Source organism: Schistocerca americana, chromosome 2 (genome assembly GCF_021461395.2).
Source record: "Schistocerca americana isolate TAMUIC-IGC-003095 chromosome 2, iqSchAmer2.1, whole genome shotgun sequence".
Lineage (NCBI taxonomy): Eukaryota > Metazoa > Arthropoda > Insecta > Orthoptera > Acrididae > Schistocerca > Schistocerca americana.
This window is the reverse complement of record NC_060120.1, coordinates 205,715,577-205,734,743: the sequence shown is the minus strand read 5'-3', so window position 1 is coordinate 205,734,743 and position 19,167 is coordinate 205,715,577. Positions and strand designations below refer to the sequence as shown.

General features: G+C 40.5%; 1 protein-coding gene across 1 annotated transcript in view; it reads left to right on the top strand.

The window, feature by feature from the left end:
- LOC124596028 (juvenile hormone acid O-methyltransferase-like) overlaps positions 1–18,887 on the top strand; it is a 44,474-nt gene extending 25,587 nt beyond the window's left edge. Inside the window, exon 6 of the mRNA XM_047134989.1 lies at positions 18,661–18,887. Coding sequence (XP_046990945.1) covers positions 18,661–18,845 — 185 coding nt within the window. The 3' untranslated portion in view covers positions 18,846–18,887. The remainder of the gene's footprint in view (positions 1–18,660) is intronic.
- Positions 18,888–19,167: the final 280 nt, after the last annotated feature.

Genomic DNA, 19,167 nt, shown 5'->3' with positions numbered 1-19,167 from the left:
CCGTTTACGCATCTTCTACCAGATGACAGCACGTAGCTCGAACTAAATCGGTGTTTTGGTTGATGCTCTATCGACATACATTATGTGGTACCGATCTGAGTGTGTGACATCTTGGAGGTTTCTCTGAAAGCAGCAAAAGTGTGCCCAAACTGTAAATCAAATGCTTTTACAGACCCCGTGTCTCTCTAGTCGCTAATCGCTTATCTAGTGTGCATTCCTCGCTCAGTATGTGTGCAGGTTAAACACTAGAGTGATATTCCTGATGAACCCCTCGATGTGATGTTATAACTACCCGGACTTGGTAGACTGGCCTCAGGGAATATGAAGATACTTGCCCTCCAGCTGCTGTGCAGAAATTTTCTCTCGCCGCAAGATTGTCCTCAGTTGAGGTGGAGATGAGGTGTCCTCAGGCTTCTGTGGAGAAAATTGTTCTCGCATCAGTTCCGGACAAAATCTCGTCAGCCCGGCAGTGTTGTTGGTGGCCCAGTTCCAGGACGAGCTGGTTGCAGGTTTGACCCAACTTCACGTAGAACGAGCCATAGAAGCAGATGTGCAGAGTGTTTCATAGTTGGTTGGTTGGTTGGTTGGTTTGGGGAAGGAGACCAGACAGCGTGGTCATCGGTCTCATCGGAGGAGGGAAGGATGGGGAAGGAAGTCGGCCGTGCCCTTTAAGAGGAAACATCCCGGCATTGGCCTGAAGTGATTTAGGGAAATCACGGAAAACCTAAATCAGGATGGCCGGACGCGGGATTGAACCGTCGTCCTCCCGAATGCGAGTCCAGTGTCTAACCACTGCGCCACCCCGCTCGGTGTTTCATAGTGTCGTTGTTGGTTGGTTTTATTGTCATAGGAAGAGACCTCAATTTAAATCACATATTGAGTGCCAATTATCCTCCCTCCATTAGGGGTGAACAACATAACTCACAGAGAAGAATGGTGTGTGTGTGTGCGTGGGAGGGGGGAGGGCTGTACTACTTTACACACAGATTGAACAATTCATTACATATTTATTTGAGAATACAAAAACATTAACCTGAAGACAATCTTCATTAGTAAATTTTTGCTCTGTTTAAATATCACAATGCAATCATTCAACTGGTAAACAACACTCATAAGATTTAATGTCTGCAGAATTAAAGTCTGCTGCAAGTCAAGACACAGTTGTCAAAACACAAGCTCATTTAAACATTGTTGTCGGCATCGTGTTGTCGTTGTGCCTTCTCGGGGATTCTGACTTACGCGTACTGTAGCTTATAGCAGACTGACTGCCTTACCTATTTCATTTATGGATATGCTGGTTCTTGTACTTCTCTTCGCGTAGGTCATCTTGTTGCATCTCTTGCTTGTTTTTCTTGCTGTTGTTGCGTGGGGTGCTCGTAACTAATGAAGCAGAAGGTCCGACCACCTCATAGTCGTTCGCCGGTGCACCTGGTTGCTCAGGCTACTGACGAGACAGTTTTCCGAGTTACGCGCTGACGCGCAAAATTTCCTCGCAAATTGCCCGAACCGATCTCTTAGCATCGGAATTCAGGCAATCCTGTGAAGCTGTCCGTCAATAATTATTAGTTCAGACCTTTAGGACAATATTCAACAATTCTGTAAAACATCTTGTTCAGTACAATTACAAAAATCTTTAAATAAATTCTTGTAGCACTTCGAGTCATTCAAAAAATGTCAGACATGCTCCCACATCTCCACTATGGCCTCCAATTAAACAAATGTGAGCAAATTCTGACCGCCGTCATATATGGTGTACTACAAAGACGCAGATTGAACCTTCAATAGCATTCAGTTCCCTTACTCTAATGCGGTAAGTAATCCATCAGCAACAAAAGGAAGGCAGGTTAACATTTAGATGGGCACTCTGAAAACGAACATGTATTAATACCACGGAAAGTAGTAACTACTGCAACCTACATCCTTCTGAATCTGCTTAGGGTATTCATCTCTTGGTCTCCCTATGATTTTTATCCTCCTAGGACTATTGGATGAAGGAGGTGGACAGAGAGAGGTGGAGAAAAGACAGACAGAGAATAAGGAAGAGGAAAAGGACAGAGAGAGATGAGGAAGGCAGAGATGAACCAGTAGAGGAATGGAACAAATACATACCAGGGAAATGCTGGGTACTCATCATTTAAACATAAGTACAGTTGCTGTTATTAGTCAATTAATCGTTTGCTGACACACAAGACAACAACTCTTCGTCATGCAATCACTGTGTCACAACTCTGGGGTAGGGTCGGTGACGGTGGCAGTAGTCTCGAAAAGAGAACAGTCGACACGAAGTGGTAGAGCACTTGCCCGCGAAAGGCAAAGGTCCCGAGTTCGAGTCTCGGTCGGGCACACAGTTTTAATCTGCCAGGAAGTTTCATATCAGCCCACACTCCGCTGCAGAGTGAAAATCTCATTCTGGGAACAAAAGTCTGGATAGGCTTATCAAGAATAAAAGACAAAACAACTCCGTTAATATCTACCTGAAGCATTGTATTCACCACAGTATTCACATTTTCCCATCTCTCATCGAGCAAAAGTTACTCCACATCTTCAGAATTCAACATGTCTACCTGTTAATAGCTATTCTCTGTCATTTTTCCAGCAACGAAATCGGCTACGTATGGAAGTGTCAGTCCCGTGTTGGTGGGCTCTCCACATGCACTTCATTCCATGGATCAGCTGACTGCAGCTCTGCAGTGCTCAGACCTTAGTTCCTATCACTCCAGTGGCCATCGCTGGTATATTCCCTGCTACCTCTATTGTTAATAAAGCGTCTACCATTCCAACCGTCTCTACCTGTCCTATCATCATGTTTCTCGATGGTGCCACTTCCCACTACCACATCTATTTCGTCCTAATTTATAATCCCTTGTAGACTTCAATCAAGATACACAGACTGATTATTACTCCTTCCAGGAGCATTCTCATCACTATTATCATATTCCAATATCTGTAATAAACTCTGACAACCTAAGTCATCTTTCACTCGAGCAGCTACAATAATTTGATGTAAAGGTGACAAAAGTTTCATTACACAGATACGAATCGACATAGCAAGACTATAAGGACTGTATAAGAATTGATTTTTCAATAACATATGTTCAAATAATCAAGCAGGATTGTATAAACCACAATTGCAAAAATTTTACATCATTACAAGACCGTGTTTAGGTCAGTGTTGTGCTGCCTCAGACCAATAAACAGGCAGGCACATAGGCCTAAACACCTCATAGGATTCACAATTTCTAGTCAATATATGTATCTGCACAGCAAATTCACTTTCCAAGTAACCGTACACAAATTCATTCTTGCGGCCAGCAGGGAGACTAGGCAGATGTATAAAATCAAATTGCTCCAACAAACATGAGGATGAATGACAATTGATGTATTCCTGACAGGTAAGGAATTACTATAAGCAATTTCAGACACACCCTCAGAAATCTCGTTCTCTTGATCAAGCTCTCTATGACTACTCTGGGTTCTCCAACTCCGTAATGGCACAAAGGATCTGGTTCGTCTTCATGATCTGAATCCATATCACTGTGCAGTACGTGATCCCTACTGTAACAGCGACATGCAGTACCTTCACTTAACCTTTCTTCAGTCATAGGCAATCTTGTACTAATTTCCTCCTCCTCCTGATAATTTCCATCTTCGTTACCTTAAACCTCAACAGTGATATCATCTCTTCATACTCAGAAACAGCAACACGGAGAGTAAAACCATAACAGTAATAACCTAATTCACGAACTTTCTTATCCATTTTAGTAATCTCTTCCTTACCCTCTGACATTTATTTTTTTGAACTAAGCCTTAACTTTTCAGAATTATCTTCTGACACCGGTTTTAAGGTAGCATGACTTGAAATCTGTTCTTCAATGTGAGTAACTACTGCTTGATTTGGTTCAACTTCTGTCTTATTCTTTTAACACTCTTCCCTAAAACTTTGAAAATTATTTTTCAACTGCTTATTTGTTCATTAACATCTGCCAGTGATTAACCAATTCTGTGCAACAATGGAAAGTTTAGACTCAACATTAGAAATTCTTACATCAAATTTTGTGTGGAAATCCCACCTCTACTGAAAGATAAATACATTGAATTTCGTGGTAACCTCTCCATTAACAGATTCATATTTCTGTAACTGTCCCTGCACGGTAGCAACACTATTTTCTATATTCTCAGCTAAGTTTCTTGCTCAGTTCTAGATTACTGGATTTTATTTTCTTATCAAGTCCATTGAAACGAATTCCTCTCGCCCTTTCTGTTCTCTTCGTAACGTTTCATAAAATGAAGATTAATTTACATAATACAAGGTTACATTGTTACCTTTACAGCAACTTGCCTATGAAATGTGAATTGTGTAAAGCCTAAAGCAATAGTACATAAAATGTAGAAGTGATTACTGAGCCACACACTACACTAATGATGAATGGAAATGATTATCGAAACGATTGTAACAGTAAACATCTATCTGCATCTTGTAGTCTTTACTTTGTTTCAGTGATTCCAGATTACCAATGAGTACTGTGAAGCACCCAAACTGGAAATTCAATTTTTTTACAACATCGTCACTATCAAAATTAATATTTTCAAAGCGCAGTATATAGTAATTAGTTACCCACAAAACAACACATGCATTGGGTAACACAACAAGTCAAGTTAAAATACTGGGTCTCTTACTAATCAGTACTACAACATTCACTTCTGCATCTACAGGATTACTCTGCAATTCACAACTACGTGCCTGGCAGAGGATTCATCGAAACACCTTGAAGCTACTTTCCTACAGTTCCACTCTCAAACTGCGCGCGGGGAAAACGAACACTTAAATCTTTCTGTGCGAGCTCTGATTTCTCTTATTTTATTATGGTAATAATTTCTCCCTATGTAGGTGTTCGCCAACAAAATATTTTCACACTCTGAGGCGAAATAGGAGAGTGAAATTTCATGAGAAGGTCCTGCCGCAGGTAAAACTGCCTTTGTTTTAATAACTGCCACCACAACTCGTTTATCATATCCCTGGCACTTTCCCCGTTAATTCGTGATAATACAAAACGAACTGTCCTCCTTTGAACTTTTTAGATGTCTTTCATGAATCCTATCTCATGAGGAATAAATCGCAATCTTTGGTTTTGTATCCCAAGAGCATTATCTGTGAACTCATTCCAATTTAAGTTATTTGTGTTGTAATCCCTAAGTATTTAGCAGGTTTACAGCCTGTTGAATTTTATGATTTATCCTGGAACTGAAATTCAGCGGATTCTTTTTAGTGATCATATGGATGATTTAGATTCAACTGCCACTTTTTTCACAATACAGATAGCTTGTCTAAATCATTTTGCAATTCGATATGATCATCTGATGACTTTATGTGACTGTAAATGACAGCATTATCTGCAAAAAATCTGACATGGCTGCTCTGATATCTCCTAAATCGTTTATGCGTATTAGGAACAACAGAGGGCCTAATACATTTCCTTGGGGTACGTCGAACGTTACTTCTGTTTTACTCGATGACATTCCGTCAGTTATTATGAACAGTGACCTTCCCGACAAGATATCACGAATCCAGTCACACAACTGAGACGATACTCCATAGGGATGCAATTTAATTAGGAGTCACTTGTGGGGAAACGGTGTCAAAAGCCTTTTGGATATCTAGAAATATGGAATCAATTTGACGTCTCCTGTCGATAGCACTCATTGCTTCTTGAGAATAAAGAACTAATTGTGTTTCACAAGAACGATATTTCTTAATCTTTGTTGACTGTTTGTCAATAAATCGTTGTTTTCGAGGTGATTCATAATGTTCAAGCACAGTTTATGTTCCAGAATTCTTCTGCAAGCTGCCTTAGGGATATTAGTCTGTAATTTAGCGGATTACTCCTATTTCCTTTGTTGGGTATTGGTATGACATATGCAACTTTCCAGTCTTTGGGGACGGACGTTTCCACGAGAGCGCGACTGTATATGATTGCTAAGTACAGAGCCATTGTGTCAACGTACTCTGAATGGAATCTGATTGGTACACAATCTGGAGCGGAAGATTTGCCTTTCTTAAGTGTTTTAGGTGCTTCGCTAAACCGATGATATCTGTTTGTAAGTTACTCATGTTGGCAGTTGTTCTAGACTGCAATTTTGGAATATTTACGTTGTCTCCGTTGGTACGCTAGTTTCGGGGAACTGTGTTTAGTAACTCTACTTTAGTGGCACTGTCGTCAGTGACGTCAGCATTGTTATCGCGCAATAAATGTATGGATTGCGTCTTGTCACTGGTGTACCTCACATACGATCAGACTCTCGTTGGATTTTCTCCCAGGTTTCGAGACATAGTTCCGTTCGGGAAACTATGAAGAGCTGAAAATAGGTTAAGGAAAATGCTTGTAAAATTGAAATAACTATCAACATTCTGAAAGGTGTTTATATGAAGTGCTGCCTGATTGTACACAATAACTCAAATACTCTACACGATCCTTCAGTATCCTTAACATCACACCAGACCCTAGATCCTATACAAATCTTGTTAAGTTCTAGATGGCTCCAACCAAAAATTAAATGAGATAAATTTAATTAAATGAGATGAATTTAAAGTAACCAATGAATTTAGTATCCTCTAAATTACTTGAAAATCCCTCTTCTGCACTGAAGAGCCAATGAAACTATTACACCTGCCGAATACCGTGTAGGGACCCCGCGAGCATGCTGTAACACGACGTGGCATGGATTCGACTAATATGGGAAGTAGTGCTGGAGGGAACGGACACTACGGAATTTTCCAAGTCCGTCGAAGTGCACAATGGACATGAATGATCCAGGTGATCAGACTGGATGCTTCTGTACGTGTCACCTGTCACAGTCGTATCTAGACGTATCAGGCGTCCCATATCACTCCAACTTCACACGACCCACATCATTACAGAGCCTCCACCAGCTTGAAGAGTCCCCTGCTGACATGCAGGGTCCGTGGATTCATGAGGTTGTATCCACGCCCGTACACGCACATTCGCTCGATACAATTTGAAACGAGACTCGTCTGACCAGGCAACACGTTTCCAGTTATCAACACCCCAATGTCAATGTTGATGGGACCAGGCGACGCGTAAAGCTTTGTGTTGTGCAGTCATCAATCATACAAGAGTGAGCCTTCTGCTCTGAAAGCCCATATCGATGATGTTTCGTTGAATGGTCCGCACGCTGACACTTGTTGATAGCCCAGCGTTGAAATCTGCAGCAATTTGCGAAAAGGTTGCACTTCTGTCAATCTGAACGATTCTCTTCAGTCGTTGTTGGTCCCGTTCTTGCAGGTTTTTCTTCCGGCTGCAGCGATGTTGGAGATTTGATGTTTTACCGGATTCCTGATATTCACGGTATGCTCGTCAAATGGTCTTACGGGAAAATCCCTACTTCATCGCTACTTCGGAGATGTTGTATCCCATCGCTCGTGCGCCTACTATAACGCCACGTTCAAACTCACTTAAATCTTGATAATGTGCCACTGTAGCATCAGCAAGCGATCTAACAATTGCGCCAGATACTTGCTGTCTTATATAGCCACTGCCGACCGCAGCGCCGTATTCTGCCTGCTTACGTATGTCTTTATTTGAATATGCATGCCTATACCAGTTTGTTTGGCACTTCCGTGCAGAACAACTGCGATAAAGGGTACCTTGAGGGGGGGGGGATGCCCTCGAAATCGACGCCACAGTCACTAAAAATTGAATCAACCATTTGTAGCACAGTCTATGCTATCATAGAATCAACTGCTGAAACACATCACAGAAGTTCCAGATTTGCTTCTCTTTATGAGCAGACGACTTTCAAAATGGTTCAAATGGCTCTGAGCACTATGGGACTGAACTTCTGAGGTCATCAGTCCCCTAGAACTTAGAACTACTTAAACCTAACTAACGTAAGAACATAACACACATCCATGCCCGAGGGAGGATTCGAACCTGCGACCGTGGCGGTCGCGCGGTTCCAGACTGTAGCGCCTAGAGCCGCTCAGACGACTTTCCCAGTTGAACAAAATAAATAGTATATCAGCACCAATATTCTACACAGAAAATACACTTCCAAAGAACAAGCATCCAAATCCAGAAAATCACGTCACATGCCAAAATATACAATGATTAAGAATGAAAATTGGCAATCCAGTTCTTAAGACACAGTACAACACTTCAACAAACGGTAAGAACAAAATGTTTGTCAGTTTAACACTAAAAAAAGTTAGCAAGAAAAGCAAATTATTTCACTCTGCAATAGTCGTAAACATTCTGATGCTTAACATCTGCCAATCTTCTATCTCAAAAAAATATATCAGTCCAAATTTAAACTTAAATAACAAAATGCTGATTACACTTTAAATTCGAGAAATTTTTCACCAGTTTCGACAGTCTCTTATTTCAGTATGCAGAATAGTGCAAGAAGTAATCATTAGCAACCGTCATTCGTGTTTAGACCACAAACAGCAAAAAATTACTTTCCATATTGTCCTTACTTATGACAGTAATTATCACATAAGCATGACAAAGTACTCTTTACTATGCTCCCTCACAGTGAGTTATGTCAAGAATGAAGTGAAGAAACTCTTTTGGGCCACACCAAGTATGCACTCATTACTGATCAATTAAGTGCTTAAAGAAGGAGAGAAGATAACGTGTATCATATGCTTTAACGCAAATTGTCCTGTGTTCTCAGCATAAGCAACGATATTCTGTAATAAAATGTATGCCAAACTGATAACTGTTTCAGAGAACAAAATTTTCAACAAATAGATGAAAAGATTTGTGAACATTAACAAAACTACCCATTCGATTGGTAAATTATATTCGTTAAACAACTCTAGAAACTTACGTTCTTTCATCTTGGCAGGGTCGCTAAAAGGTACATTAGCTGTCGTGTTGTAGCTTTCAGGTGAGTCATCCGGCTGAAAATTCTCCCTTTCAATCATAAATGTTCACCCAGGAAATAATATTATGACGCAACCTGAAACGAAGAGCAAGGCTGAGTGTTGGGAAGAAATGACCTGAGGTCACATGGTCAACAACGGACGATGACGTCAGTTGTCTCAAAACTTTGTACCCGAGAAACCTTGATGTTGCCTTGATGTGACGTTATGTGATGGCCAGTGTGAGTGCAATTATTTGAAGTGGAGTATTTTAACATGACATGACATGATGGGAAGTGCGACTTGACCTTAAGAGGTGCGTGAAATACGATATTTGGAAGTTGACAAATTATAAGACAATTTTCAAACACAATGTGAATGGTCGACCTAAGTTCAAACAGTGTTAATAACTGTGGAATCAAGTGATTGCCTGATCTCATTAAGTGGCCCCTAAACTTTCAATAATATTGGGCAGCAATATTGTGCAACATATCAACAGCTAGTTCCAGACAATGAATCGATATGGCACAATATTGGTGTCAAATCCCGGATGTGCAAACATGGCAAATACTGATGCCAGCTCTTATTTGGCTCTTGGGCTGGTGTTGCACTCATGCAAGAAAAGGGAAAGCGTAGAATAAAGGAGTTATATAATAAGAGAGTCCTAAGTGACTTGACAATAAGAGAGCCAAATGAGTATCGGAAATTTCTGAGGATGGACGCTCGCCCATTAGATATACTGTTTCACGTGATTACATCTATAATTCTGATTATATATGGTTAGTATTTATTTATTTACATCCAGTTTTGAAAACAAGAAGTACACATAATTTTACTTAAATTACGTTAAAAAATTTCTTGCCTTTGCGTAAAGCTCAAGCCACCAACGCACCAAAGTGGTGGTTCCAGTAGCTCGGCACCACCAGCCTCGCTTTCGATGCACTTGTAATTCTTTTCAGCTCTTTCCTATAATTTTTCCACAGTGAATTTAAATTCTTTACTAAATGAAGCTTATGTGCTCCCAGGTACGTTTCCCTATATTTCGACAACAACTGATAGAATTGCTCCATTTTCTCATGGTGACTGCTATATTAGTTCCATTTATGTTGAGATTTGGTGAACAAAAGATATGTTATGTGTATTGGCAGTGAGTTAATGTGTATGGACCTTTTCACCTATTATATGTATTATTAGCTATCTATGCTAGATTTTGTGTTGTATGCTTTTGTGTGTTTGCCTTTGCAAACTGCCAGGAGCAAATTAAATATAATAAATAAAATCTATTTTCGTGAACAGTATTTCTCCGCCTATATTATTTTACTGTACAGATATAAATTTGAATTGGTTATGGTCCTAGGAAGACCGAATTGAATAACTTTGACCAGTAAATTGTGGTATACTTAATATTACTTGTGAGAAGTCTACAACTTACAGTACTTGTATTGCAACTGCGCAAAGAACTTCTGCCCAAATGAGGCAGATTGAGAAGTTCATGGGTGGAGATAATTATGCAGCTTCGAAGTCTGTAGTATAAGCTTATCTGCACTTGGACGTTCTTGGGATGTCATTGATGGAACCTTGAATTTCACAGATTCAGATTTCCAGAACAAAGATCATAAGGCAAAATCCAAATTAATTCTTCTGGTCGATCATGTAAATTACCTTCACACAGAAAAGGCCAGTACGGCGAAGGAAGTATGGGACAATCTAAGAAGAGCGTTTGAAGAAGGTAGTTTGATTAGGAAAATGAATTTGCAAAGAGAGCTTATCACCACACGTCTAGACGAATGTAAAAATGTTGATGAATATGTGAACAAAATCTTCTTCCATTTTGAATCGTTTAAGAAATATTGGATTCGACATCGCTAATAAATCGATTGGTACCTTGTTACTAGCGGAACTACCTCTAAGTTCTCCAACATAATAATGGGCCTAGAGAATTCAGGTAAACCAATTACAGGCAACAGCGTGAAAGTCAAGATATTAAGAATATATAAAAATATTATATCCAGGACATTGGAATGGCTTCGTATCGAAAATACAAAAAGAAGAAACCTGTTCGATCTTATAAATGTCAAGGAAAAACAAGTACACAAGAAAAAGTCTTGTTTCAAAGGGAACACAAAGGAAAGCAAACAGTAAAGGTAAGGCACTGAATATTATTCTTGGCAAAATTTGGAGTAAGAGTACAGGTTAGTTCCTAGATTCTGCAGTGTCTATGAATATAACCAAAGGCCAATGAGTTTTATACGATGTTTCACCTATAACATACATTGTTCGCCTAACAGTGGATGGTTCTCCATTACAATGTGAATGGGAAAGAAAGATAAACTTTAATTTGAATGCTAATGCAGAATCACACGGCATTACAGCTCATAATGTACATCATATTAAGAATGCTGCTAAAGATTTTTCCTTCAGTTAGTGAAATAGTGAATAAGGGCTACAAGATAATTTTTCTATTTAAATGGTGGAGAAATAATTGATCAGAAGGGCCAGTGTGAGACCCACAGATACTAAAGAAAAAGTTATTTATGAATTAGATGTTCCTGAAGTTTGAAATAGTTATCCTTTACATTCCGAAAAAGGTTTTTTATGTTATAAAGGACTGGACATCATAGTAGGAGAAGTACGGCCTTGTTAAAGCACACGACAACGACAACAGGGTTAAAGGAATATAAGCGTTGTAACTTGTGTTGTGAAATTTGTTTACAATGAAATCAAGCCAGATTATCGTTTAAAATAAGTAAAAATAGATGTACTGAGCTTTCACAGCTGATACGCACAGACGTTTGGGCCCATGTAAAAGGAATCTATCAGAGCACTTGTTGTTTCCTTACCTTGATTGGTAATTTTTCGAGATATACCCACGTTTATTTCCCTGGAACCAAGGACAAAGTGAGCGAGATATTTGCCACTTTCGCGTCATGGCTGAAGGAAGGAGTGGTAAGAATATAAAAGTTATCAGGTAAGAAAATAGTACCGAATGCGTCAATAAATAGTTTAGACAACGACTGAGTGAACTTGGAATCAGAAATCAAACTGCAGCTTGCTTTAGTTCTGACCATAACGCACTAGCAAAACAGGCTAACAGAAAAATTCTATAAAAAGCAAGGAGCATGTTGAAAGGATCCAGAATTACTCATATGTTATTGGGCAGAAGCAGAATCAAGTGCAGAGTATCTGAATAGTAAATCGCCTACTAAAGATTTACCAAATACGACCACATATGAAATTTGGACTGAAAAGAAGCCAGATCTAGACCATCTAAGAATATTTAAATGGAAGGCCATGGTACAAGTTCCCAAACTACTTAGAAGAAAATGGGGCTCTAAATTTGAAAATCATATTTATTGGAAAATGTAAAGATTTCCAAGGTTACTGAATCGTAAAGCCTGAATCAAAAACGGGACTAACTAGCAGAGAGGTAACATTTTTATAATTGGTGAGAATGAAATGTATAGTGAAAAAGTATGTGCACATATTAATCTGAATAAGATGTCCAAGAGCGTTCAAAAGCACCAGAAAATTTTAGATTTAAAATACATGAAAGAGCTGTTCAGGTAGAATCAGATATATTGAGTGAAGATGAAAAGGATAATGAGAACCAGGAAACTCCAGCAGCAATGGACGTAAATTTGCTGCGTGCATCGTGTAGAATATAATCTAAATTGTATCCAGAATATAAAATGTGTGTGGATGCTCAAATATTCAACAGTAACCTCTTACAGTTGAAGAAGCCTTGGTTAGCCCGAGTGCAGTTTATTGGAAGAAAGCTACAGAAAAGGAATTAGAGTCTTTTCTACTCCGGCCGGTGTGGCCGAGCGGATCTAGGCGCTTCAGTCTAGAAGTCTAGAACAGCGCGACCGCTACGGTCGCAGGTTCCAATCCTGCCTCGGGCATGGATGTGTGTGATGCCCTTAGGTTAGTTAGGTTTAAGTAGTTCTAAGTTCTAGGGGACTGCTGACCTCAGATGTTAAGTCCTATAGTGCTCAGAGCCATTTGAACCATTTTCTTTGTCTACGAATGATATTTACGAGTGCACCACAAGGTAAGAAACAATACGAGTGAGATGGGGATTGTACACTCCTTAACTATAGAGCACGTGATCCGATCGCGTAATGGCGATTAAACAATGGACGCGTGAACAGACAAAACAGATAACCGTCTTCCCACCCACTGTGCGCCGTGTACTTTGTGGTCGCGACGTAACGATACGGGTGGCGCTGTCTAAAAGATCCAGATCGCGTTGTGGGGAACTCAGTTTAAGCTCGACACTTTGGTCCACAGCTCGACGCTTTGGTTTGCGGCAAACAGAATTATACACATGGATACACGTCTATATTGGTCCGTTGCTCAGCTCACACTGGTCTCCACTTTGTCTTGTGCGAGCCCGTGCACTTCGCACCATTCCCAAAATTTGGCCAAATGGTAAATCTGCGGGTGTGGTGTCGGCGGCCACCGCTAGTTTGGGCCGGCACTAGCTACAGCTCGCGCATTTCTCGGCACGGCTGCCACAAAGCTGTTTGTAGAAAACGAAGGTAGAATGTGAAAAAGCAATTCCCTTAGTTGCAGGCAGTGGCAGTTCTTTTATAATCAGCTCAAACTTCCACGCCAAATAGTGCCATCACTACTGATAGTGTGAACAAAATTTGCTAAGACCCTAGAATTAAACGTTGGGTTGTAGTTAAAAGAAAATTCTTATATTTAAAAGGAACCGTTGATTACCAATTAAGTAATTGTTAGACAGTGAACTAGAACCTGGAAAGTTATATTGATGCAGACTGGGGAAAAGAACTGCATAACAGACATTCTATTACAGGCAGCTGTTTCAAGTTGATCGGAGCATTAATATCCTGGTCTTGCAAGAAATAAACAACAGTGTTTTTTATTACTGTTGAGGCTGACTATATGGCAGTGTCTTTCACCATACCGGAAGTGTTATGATTAAGAGCTCTAATAGGTGAAACTGGGCCACATACGATTATTGAGTCTATCAAAGCGTTTTCCGACAACAAGGGAACTGTCGAGCTAGTTTAGAAGCAAATAACAAGTCTACGATTCAAGCACATTGATACTGGGTACCATTTTGCTAGGCATGGCCTAAAACAGAAGGATACGGCTATAAACTGTTTGTGTACGGAGGAAGCAGGTCTGATTTATTGACCAAGGCTCTCAGTAAAGACAAATTCCAGGTATTTGAAAAACTGTATGGTTTAACAACATAGAGTACAATGCGTAGTGCTCCGAAACGATGTAGTGTTCATTATTATTGTGAGCACATAAAACATTTGTTCAACAGGAAGTGTTGAATGTTCGTGCTCGAAATATGTGTTATGTGTGTCAGCATTGAGTTGACATGTATATATGCTAGATGTTACGTGTTCCATTCTTGTTGTAGTATGTCTTTGTAAATTACGGGGAATACATCAAATATAATAAAAAATATGTTCCTAAATAGCGTTTCTCCATCAATATTATTTTACTGTGTAAATGTGTAATGCAACAATTAAGTACTTTGTGAGACTGGAAACCACTAAATATTCGCAATAATAAATGTCCGTTCCTCTATTTCGAACCCATTTCCATTTCACATCACACCAAAATGCACAAAATAAACACCGTAACAGACTGCTCTGACAGGCATTCAATATTAGCCAGTGCCATTAGCATGAGATACTTTACTTAAAATCTAATTTCAGTAGATCCGCCAGTGTGCCGTATAACATATTACACAACTTTAAATCTTACCTACAGACAGCCAATAACATTGGGCAATATGAAATATTGCGTCATTCTCTGACATTTAGTTCCCACAAGTATACCGTGAAAATGTTGTTGAATAATATGTATGCGTGCACCCAGAAATGTACTCATTTACATGAAATACACTAATATGCACAACCCTTAAATTTAACATAATGTTGTAAACTAACTAACCTCAAACACATGTACACCAGCTGTCAGATTTGAATATTGCGAGGGCTACAGTTCTCGACCGGTCAGAACAAAGTACACTTATAATAGGTGTGTCAGCACACAGTGTAATGGATTTGTAAATATCTTCATTTCATTAAGTTATTTATGTATTACGTCAGGAACATGACGCTATACAACGTGGTTAATCCACCGAATGGATGAGAGCAAGTATGGCTATTAATTTACTAAATAGTAAAAAAATTATAGGGTGGGGAATGGAGCGAACAGTACATTTATGTGATCGTACTGTTCCAATGACAACATTGTCTTAAAAATTAAATAAAAACAGTCCTGATCGCGTTTCCAGATTTTTCATTTGTTAGCAACAGGTTTCGGCTCGTTCCTCGAACCATATTCAGGCTTTTTCTCCCGTTATGGGTGCTGGTGACCGCAGACGCAGCGAGATCCGTGTAATTACGGTTCTTTAGCATTTTATATCGATCGCTATGCTCTATCTACAAAATGCTTTCTAAATTTTGAAAACATTGTCGTAGATCGACCAAATATTATGACTGGAGCAAATTTTGTTTTAACGGGAAACCAGATTGACAAAATATTATGATCGGAGTAAATTCTGTTTTAAAGAGAAACCAGATACCGTACTACATTGCAACTTCCTGGCAGATTAAAATTGTGAGCCGTACCGAGACTCGAACTCGGGACCTTTGCCTTTTGGAAGGTATGAGGTGAGGTACTGCCGGAAGTAAAGGTGTGAGGACGGGGCGTGAGTCGTGCTTGGGTAGCTCAGTTGGTAGAGCACTTGCCCACGAAAGGCAAAGGCCCGAGTTCGAGTCCCGGTATGGCACATAGTTTTTGTATGCCAGGAAGTTTCATATCAGCACACACTCCTCTGCAGAGTGAAAATCTCATTCTGGAAACATCCCCCAGGCTGTGGCTAAGCCATGTCTCCGAAATATCCTTCATTTGAGGAGTGCTAATTCTGCAGGGTTCGCAGGAGAGCTTCTGTAAAGTTTGGAAGGTAGGAGGCGAGGTACTGCAAGATGTAAAGCTGTGAGGACGGGGCGCGAGTCGTGCTTGGGTAGCTCGGTTGGTAGAGCACTTGCCCGCGAAAGGCAAAGGTCCCGAGTTCGAGTCTCGGTCGGGCACACAGTTTTAATCTGCCAGGAAGTTTCATATCAGCGAACACTCCGCTGCAGAATGAAAATCTCATACCGTGCTACATTATTTATCCAGCTAAGAGCCTTATTAACGTTGCAGCCTTTTTCAAAAATTCTCGCTGTGACTGCAGCTCACACGGCTGCAGTGTTCCAAGATAGTATGGCGAGTCTGGTATTGGACGATAATATGCTGAAAATGTTTTTAGGTCCGTTATACATCTGAGGTAGAGACAGGACTCCGATACTGGCGCAGCTGTCAGCGTGAGCTTGATGTCGTGGAATTGCAGGGCCAGAGTATGCATAATTTGAAGTATGCGAAGATATGTTCGTATATTCTTCTGCTCAGTGGAAATTGTGATACAATTTCAATTCAGTGACTTACACGACACGGTTTTAGATTTACTCACGTAAAAGTATAGTCTTCGAAACACTCAAACGAGGTACCATGCACACACATTGTTCCACCAGTGACCTACCGATTTGTGCCCAAAAACTGTCTCAGTTTATTCAAGAATAAAAGTGCGACACACAGTTCACATTATATTACTCGCTCTCTTTCTGCAGTTCCCATCAATACGCACGCGTATTAATTTAAATGATTTATCCGTGAGTTAACGCACGAAAACAAACGCACCAGCCATGCCACGTGTCTACAGTCCGCGTTCTCATGTTACTCACGGTCCTACAACTCGATTGTTCAGTCTCTAAAGGGTATTTTTTTTCACCATGTACTGAGAGTATACTGAAAAAATGTCTAATGAACATACGTCCGATTGTGCATCGTTTCCACGCTAGAGATCATTTATTCAATCATACTTTGATACAGAGACTGCGGTCTAATACGCGCTGCAATACCATGCAGCCACACTTACAGTATGCATGGTTTTCTCCTAGAGGGTGGTACAGTTCCTCAGATGTCATGCCCTAGAACCCTCTCCTGCCATAGTAATTGGTAACGTTGTGTACGATTCACTTCTCTATGTGATTCATGTTGAAGTGGGTGTGACACAGTGTTGTACACAATGGTTCCGACATAGTGTTCACCTGCGGAAAGGCAAATGGCAAAGGGGTGGGGGTGGGGGGGGGGGGAAGAGGGAGCAGCAAGATTGTATCAGGAGAGCTATCCTCACTGACAGTAGCCACAGCATTCAATATTTGCAGTAGTGTATCGCCATTTGTCTGAGACAGTGTCGTTTCAGGAAACAGGAAAGCTTGAATAACGTACCCGAGATGTTCGAACACCAGACTTGGAACAAAATATGATTAACACATCAGGAAGGCGACCGTACCATTCATTTTGCCCGCCAGTAAGGGTAAGCCAGACGACCGTGTGGAACTTTCTCTATATCAGTTGTTACTACCCTCATCACTTCAGACGTGTGCAGGGCATTCTAGAGACAGACTTTCCACATCGGGAGCAGTTTCGTCACTGGTTTCCTCCCCAGGCAACCACGATTCTGGGATTTGTGTCGTCTGTCCTATTCACAGCTGAGACCACCTCTACGAGGAGTGGTATGTTCAAGTTTCTTATCAGGATCTGTGCTATAATATGCAGAACCCCCATGGTACGGTGACAGCGAATTATCAGCATCAGAGCAGCCGGAATGTGTGGGCTGGGATAATTGGCGATCGTCTTTTGACACCAGTCTCCCTTCAGCGTCGCCTAACGGGCCGGAACTATCGGCGTTTCTTGCAGGTGACTTTGCCTCCCTTACTGGAAGAGGTGTCGTTGATGATTCGAAGGGTTACGTGGCGGCTACATGATGGTTCTCCAGCCTACTGGACGCATCTTAATCGTGTCTTGCCAGGTCGGTGGACCGGACGAGGGTGTCCAGTTGCATGGCCTCACGTTCACCGGATCTCAACCGGTGTGGTTTCTGGTTATGGGGCCATCTCAAATGTATCCTGTACACAGAATCATTCCAGATATGCAGACAAGGAAGGAGGATATTCATGCTGCCTTTGACACTGTTCGGATGCAGCCTGGCCCACGTGAACGTGTGAGACAGAGCATGCTACAGCGCGTACATACATGCCTTGAGGCACTCGAAAATCATTTTCAAGACATACTGTAGCTATGGCTGCATGGTGCAGCGTGCATTAGACCGCAGTCTGTATAACAGTGTTTGATCGAATACCCGGAAAACATGAATTTCCGGACATAAGTTCATTAGACCTTTTCTGTTCCGTATCCTCTCATCGATCAATCCATAGACTTTGTACACGGGGGAAAAAAATCACCGTGTGTTGTCGAAAACGGGCAGTTTCATAGCATAGATAATTATAAACAGAAAAAATGAAAAATTAATGTTCAGGTAGAATTACTATCTGAACGTCTTGACGTTTACTACTAAACACAATGAATAAAACAAAACAATAAAGGGAAATATTAATTATGTAGGCTCCCTAGAGCTATACCTTCAATTTTTTTAAAATTGTTTTGTTTTTCTACTAAGATGACCTGTGTGAGAAATGCTCTATGGATGAATAAACAACTAATTAACAGTGCCTCGATAGATAAAGTCTGAAGCATTGAACATACTGTAGAACATCCTTCTTTTGCGAACTTTATCTTGATAAAATGCTGCTTTCAATATCATAAACCATCATTCAAACATAATATTTGTATGCTTTGTGATTTTTCATAGTAATATAATATTTGCCTTTTCATTTTTTTAGATTTTCTGAAGTCAGTATGTCCATTCCTGGACCGAGTTCCGGAAGACCAGAAGGATAATTTCTTAGATGATTTGCTACAGCGTATGGAGAAACTGAATGGATTATCAAAGGACGTTGGAAGCAGTGAAGAGCCGAAATACTACACCCACTTTAACATGATGGTGGCTATGGCCAGAAAACTGTAATTGGGAGTTTTGCACCACCGCTTGAACAATAAACAATATTTAATAACGGAAATGGCAAACAACACAGAGCACAAACAGAGTTCCCCGGCTATTCCGCTGTTAACAGAGAATTAAGCTATAGACATTCATATGTAATTATCTTCCCGTAAACTATCTGTTTGGAAAAGCCTCTCAGGTGTTAATGGCACTATAAGAGTATCCTGATCTGTACAGTTTTGATGATACTCCTGCCACAGGTATTCCAACTGTGCTAGTGTTCCGTTTTTAATTACCAGGATGTCAACATGACGCTCCTTTGCTCCCTTTATTCGTTGGCTTCTCT